Raw genomic sequence first — 6,000 nt, forward strand, 5'->3', positions numbered from 1 at the left:
GCTGCAGTTCACTATTCTCATCTCATTTTAGGCAAAAAGGTTCAGGTGCGTAAACCTGCACCAGGAGCTTCCGATGCTGTTCCCTCCAGGAAGCGCCCAACGCCAGTCAACCTTGCCAGTGCAATAAAGAGAGGCAATAGTGCGATTTCCCAGAGACCCTTCAAAGATAGGGTTGTGCACTTACTGGCACTAAAGCCTTATAAGAAACCTGAACTTATTCTCAGATTGCAGAAGGATGGACTTTCTCAGCAGGACAAGGATTTGCTGGATAACCTTCTGCAACAGGTTTGTACTCTGATGAAGGCAACGATTTAGGTAAAGGGAAAAATGTCTTCTCAGACCCCCCTCCCGTGGCAGTGGAACCTGTTATCTCCAGGCTGCAGCTGAATGTGACTCTAAAGGCTGTGGGGGACACAGTTCTCAGCTCCCAGTGCTGGTGCAGAGATAGCAGGAGCCTCCTGTGGCTACGCCTCGGGTTAGGGGGTGCGACCAAGCCAGATGATTTTGGCTCACCAGATCAGTCCCTTTTAGAGGGACACTTCTGCTTGGTCATGGGGAGGATTCTCTTGACTGAGGATCCACAAGTTATTTGGTCATAACCTCTAAATCCCTGTTTTATTCTCATGGATGTAAAGGAGCAACGCTCTGTATTGGCACAAGTTTTGTATCTGAAGGAAAAGATGTCCCCACTTTTTTTTGTACTCCTCAGAGCCTTTCCTGCTTGGAAGTGCCACTGGTTAGGTGTGAAAATCATGTAGCTCCTTGCCAAGCACATTATTTGTGTGTCAAGTGTGAAAGCTGTCTCCAAGCTGAATCAGTTCCTAGCACTTTGAGTCACATTAAAGGTGCCATTTTAGGCCTCGCAGTAAACACCTTCACTGCTTTATTAAACACATCATGGCTATTTATTTAAATGCTGCAGCTGCCTTCTTCTGTTCTGGAATATATTCTGGAAAAAACTCCTTATTTTTTTTTTTTTCTTTTTTACTCCTTTCCATAAAGAGTGAGACAGGAGTTCAGTTTGCCCAAGGGCACAGGGCAGGTCATATTAAAAACAGAGTCACAGCTGGCACAACTTGTTCCTTCCTTAGATTTTAATCCCAGAGCCCTTAATTTCCCAGCAGTTTCTTGGAGCACTTTTTCAACGCTGTCACTGAGTTTCAGAGTAGAAATCTGTGTTTCTGATCCTCGCTTTTGATGGATGCTCTGCCCCATCCCTGGCAGGCGAGCGGCGCGTGCGGCGCTGCCCACGGGGCCGCCCTCGTTGGGCTAAATGCTGATTTGGCTGTAAACGTGGTTCTCGTAAAGTTAATCCCTCTCAGCCCTCCCAGGGCTCCCATGCACAGGCAGACACAGATAAGCTAAAAATTACAGGCTGTGTTAAAGCTACACGTCTAAATCTGTCTAGGTGTGGGTTTCATTGTGCTCTTGCATCTCTCGCAGGACTCCGTGTTCCTGGCGGCCTTTTTGCCTCATTTTGCAAGGTTTCTATTTTTGGGAGGGCTGGGGTGGAGCTTGCAGAGTCCCACACGAGCAAAACAAGGAGGTAGCAGCTCTCAGCCTCTGTGCGGAGAAAAATCCGAGTTGTTCTTCCTGGGCTCCAGGAACAGGCAGGGAGCAGAGAAATTCTGGGCGAGGTTTTTTTTTTTTTTTTTTTGTAAAGGAGAACCTGGATTTGCTTTTGTCTCCTGGGTGTGTTTACAGGGATACCTCGATGTAAAACACAACTCAAATTCTTCTTGTATTTTGGCTCAGGATTTTGGAAAGCTGACTGAAAGGAAAAACAAAGTGTTTGTCATGTAAACCGATAACTGGGCTTTCTATTTTTCGCTTATCAGGAGAGTTTGCCATGTTGGTTGTGCAGCTTTTTGCTCTGAAATTCCTAGATTTTTGATATTTTTAATATTAGGTTGTAGCCTCCCTAAAGCAAAAGCAGAGGGATCCAGCAGCATCTTCAGCTCATTCAAGACTTCCCACTCTTTTGCTTGTTTTTGAGGCGTTTTCCTGCTGTGTGGATAATGGAAATCCCTGCGCACAGCCACATCCTCAATGGAGAACAGTAATCCCTAAACAGATGCACAAGATCTCCATGCAGTAGATAAAAGCATTTTCCACTTTCAAGGGTAGCGGTCTCCAAGCTGAGGGGCTCCAGCAGGGAATTTGGGATGCAGCTGCTGGCTTTGCCTGGCTCTGGGCAGAGCATTTGGCACCTGGGCCTCCTCATCCCTCTTCAAAAACACATTGAAAGCTTTATTTTCATTTCAAACTTGCAGTGCTTTGCGAGCTGAGGTTGCCCAGAGAAGCTGCCCCATCCCTGGGAGTGTGTCCAAGGCCAGGTTGGAGCAGCCTGGGATAGTGGAAAGTGTCCCTGCCCATGGGATGAGATGGAACCAAACCATTCCATGACTGTGGATCACCCAAGAGAGGTTCATTATCAGTGAAGGCCTCGCTGGGGCTCTTTGCTTTGTGCCAACTCTGGTTTTTCAGGCATGCAACCAGCAGCAAGAAGTTAAATTTTCAGTCAGGCCGTGGAAAGACTGATCCAAGTGGGATAACTCTTTCACAAGTTGTTTCCATTCTAATCCAGCTCTGCCCGTTCCAGCAGCGTTCCCTCTCCATGCAGGGTTTTGTGGGGAAACGACACAGGGACAGGGTTGGATAAAATGTCAGGTGGCTGCTGGTGCAAGTGTGCTGAGCTCCCTGCAGAGCTCTGCTGGCTTGAAGCTGGAAATCCCAGGTTCTGTTCTTGCCCTGGAAAAGTTCTGCATAAAATCCAGGTGATCCCAGGGCATTCTCCTCAGAGCTCCCTGAGAAAGCAGCTCTCTGTGGCCTGTTTTGTTGGCTCATTAGTGAGAAGTTATCTCCTGGCAATTGTTAACCAAGTTATCGCCCCAAGAGTTCCTCTTTGGCCATAAACTGCCCCATTTTGGCTATGGGACAGGTGTGATAAGTGACCTGCCTGTTCCCATTAGGCTTTATTTCCAGGTGTTAGCATCACGTGGTGGTGTACTGGTCCAGGCTCCCCAAGCTGAATAATCTGTTTCAGATATGACTTATTTCCCACTCAACTGGATGTGCTTTAGAAACTCATTATGAATTATTGCAGTGACAAGGCGAGAGGAAAGGCACAGTTTGATTAAATAATGTTAATAATAAGGAAATGAAATATTAAAGTCTCTCCTTGTTCTCTGACACTACTAACAGCTGCTAAGTCTGCTCAGATTTTGCCTTCATCTTAGCTCTTGTTTGGTCGAGGAAGTGAGAAAATTAAACCTTAACGATGGCTTTCCAAATTCCTTCTGTTCCAGGTGGCAAATCTGAGTGCCAAGGACAGCACTTTCACACTGAAAGATTGTGTATACAAAGAAGTGCAGAAGGACTGGCCTGGCTACTCAGAAGGAGATCAGCAGTTGTTGAAGAGGATCCTCGTTAGGTAATTATCCATCATCTTCTCTCTGATATCATCCAGGGAATCCTGGGCCAGGGCAGGCTCTGTAAATCAGGGTGACTGAGGTCTGTAAGTTGAGTGTGTGACTTATTTTGACATCGTTTGAAACTGTTCATCACCCAGGGACCTGTAGGAGTTGACTAAACTTGAATATTTCCAAGTGGATCCGCTCCTCACATCATCCTGGGCTGTCTTCAAATCATTGAAGGCAAAGCTTGGGGGGAAACCTGGATGGGAGCAGAGCTGGTAGAGATAATACTGCTGGTCTGAAATCCTGGGAGATGAGTGGATTAAATGTGTCCAGCTCAACTCTCCTTCCTTTTTTCCACATCTTCCTGTGCAGGTTGAAGTGTTTCACCCCTAAATCTGACATTTGATTGAAGTCATGGATGCATGGAAAAGCAAGAGGCTGTTTTGTGGGATAAATCCCTTAAAACTCATGCTGGTTGTCCTGCTTGGAGTGTGATCTCTGTTCCCATGTTCCCTCCTGAAAGAGCCCTTAACAGACTCAGTTCATCCTTAGCTGCTGAAAACTTGTTCCCTCTACAGATACTTTCTTTAGGTGAGGCCTCCAGGCTTGGAAGCTTCTGGCTGGCAGGGAAAGATACCAAATCTCCCAGTTTCCTCCCGAATTCTGCTCTGAGCGTTGATATTTTTTAGTGCCTTGGTACAGGTCTTGTCATGCAGGCAGAGCTTTTACTTGTGCTTTATTTTATTGCACTTTTGGTTAAGCTGAAGCACAGCGTGCTCTGTTTGAGCACTTCCCATGATTCAAAAGCACAATTGACTTAGAGATGAGACTTTTTTAAACCAACAGAAAACTTGCACTCCAAGTGCTTTGGTGTGCTCAAAGAAAATCAGAACTCGTTTAAATGGCCTTGATGTGAAATTATAAAATTAAAATTAAAAGGAAAAATCCAACTGCCATGCAATCTTTATGGCTTTAAAAAAAAAAAAAAAAAAACCAAAAAAAAAAACCCCGAAGTGAATTTCTCCCTGTGGAAAAGCCATGTTTACTGCTTTTTCTAGAATTGTGGCATTCACTTGGGCAAGGGTCTAAAAATAGACCTTGGAAAGGATGTATTCAACTGTACAAACAAAGCCCTGCTCAGCCAGTGCAGGTAATGAGGCTCCAGAATGGAAAAAAAACATGTGGGGTTGAAGACAGGAGGAAAACAGAGCCAGAAAAAGGGCACAGGAGGCAGCAGACGTTGGGGTTTGCGTCGCTGGGCGCCGTCGTTGCCTGGAGCCAACCAATTGTTCCAGGTCCTCCTGCATTTCAGGGCCAGTGGCCACTCAGTGCCTCAGCAGCTGCAGTAATTAACACATCTGCAGATATTAAAGCTGGGTCTAACTGTGCTGGGGTTAAACCAGCTCGGTTTTCCTCCTTTTTTATGTTTTCCATCTTTCTGTCATCGCTGGGGAGCCTGAGGTCTGGGGAAGGTGTCCCAACCTGTAACTGGATGAGCTTTAAGGTCCTTCCAGCCCAAACCATTCCAGGATTCTCTGCAGTCTTTCCTCTGCTGACCTCAATGCTTTCATGACTCTTTAAAATCCACAATTAACAATTAGGAGATGTGATAAGCTTGCTCAGGCTGATGAACCAGTCCCCCAAAAACCACTTTCACTGGGGTTTTTAGGCAATATCAATGTCTCCTTCCCGTTTTCACAATCCCCAAGTCCTTTCCGTGAGTCGATCTGTGGCTGCTGAGGTTGTTTGAAATAAAATTAAACAAAGTCAGGACAGTGGTGACACTGCAGATGTCTAAATATTGCTGCAACACAGCCCAAGGTTCAAGCTGGAGTTAGAAGCCAAATCTTGTCAAGTCATGGGTGTTATCTCTGAGATAATCTTCCCAGTGTTTAAAGGATGTGGGTGAGCTTCAATGCTGATTCCAGTTTCTTGTGGGGGAATTTCAAGGTGGGTTATTCAGGCTCCTGACAAACTGACTGCAGAGCTACTTTATTAAAACCTTTAACCTCGAATTCTATTTTTTTTTTTTTCAGTTTGTCAGCTGCAACCTGATGCAAGAGTGTTTTTTTTTTTCCTGGGTGATTAATGGAGGGGCAGTCTGGTGTCAGAATTGTTGGGCTGGTGGGCTGGGGAAATACTCTGAGATCTGGAGAGGCGCAGAGACCCAGCCTGGAGGGGAATTCAGGCACTCAAGTGATTCTAATTGTACTTCTTGTTGCTACAAAAGGGTTTTGTTTTTTTTTGTTTGTCCAATACCACAAATACAGCCCAGAGTAGCTCTGTTTTGCATGATGCAACTGAAAAGTATTATTGGGAAGCCCGAAATGTAAATCCTGGTGGACCAATAATACCTCAGCAGTTCCTGTTATAATCCTGCTTTTCCTGGACCCAGAGGAGCTCACTGCTGAAAGGGCTGCTGTTACCATAAAATGTTGTTTTAATGATGCTAATGAGTGGGAGAACTTATTCCTCAACATCTGAGCTTGAGTTTCAGCCCCTCTTCAGTGAGCTTTGCTTTCCAAGTTGCCTCAGAAAGCAAAAACTCAGCAGAAATTTGTTTAATTAATGTCTTCCTGAG

The 6,000-nt window shown here is 45.5% G+C and overlaps 1 protein-coding gene across 1 annotated transcript in view; it reads left to right on the forward strand.

Annotated features, from left to right (window-relative positions):
• The window catches only part of ELL (elongation factor for RNA polymerase II), a 47,336-nt gene that overhangs the window by 32,661 nt on the left and 8,675 nt on the right, over positions 1-6,000 (forward strand). The window contains exons 5-6 of the mRNA XM_017742451.1: positions 32-285; positions 3,309-3,433. Coding sequence (XP_017597940.1) covers positions 32-285; positions 3,309-3,433 — 379 coding nt within the window. The remainder of the gene's footprint in view (positions 1-31; positions 286-3,308; positions 3,434-6,000) is intronic.

This window comes from Corvus brachyrhynchos, unplaced genomic scaffold, assembly GCF_000691975.1.
Source record: "Corvus brachyrhynchos isolate BGI_N302 unplaced genomic scaffold, ASM69197v1 scaffold158, whole genome shotgun sequence".
Classification (NCBI taxonomy): domain Eukaryota; kingdom Metazoa; phylum Chordata; class Aves; order Passeriformes; family Corvidae; genus Corvus; species Corvus brachyrhynchos.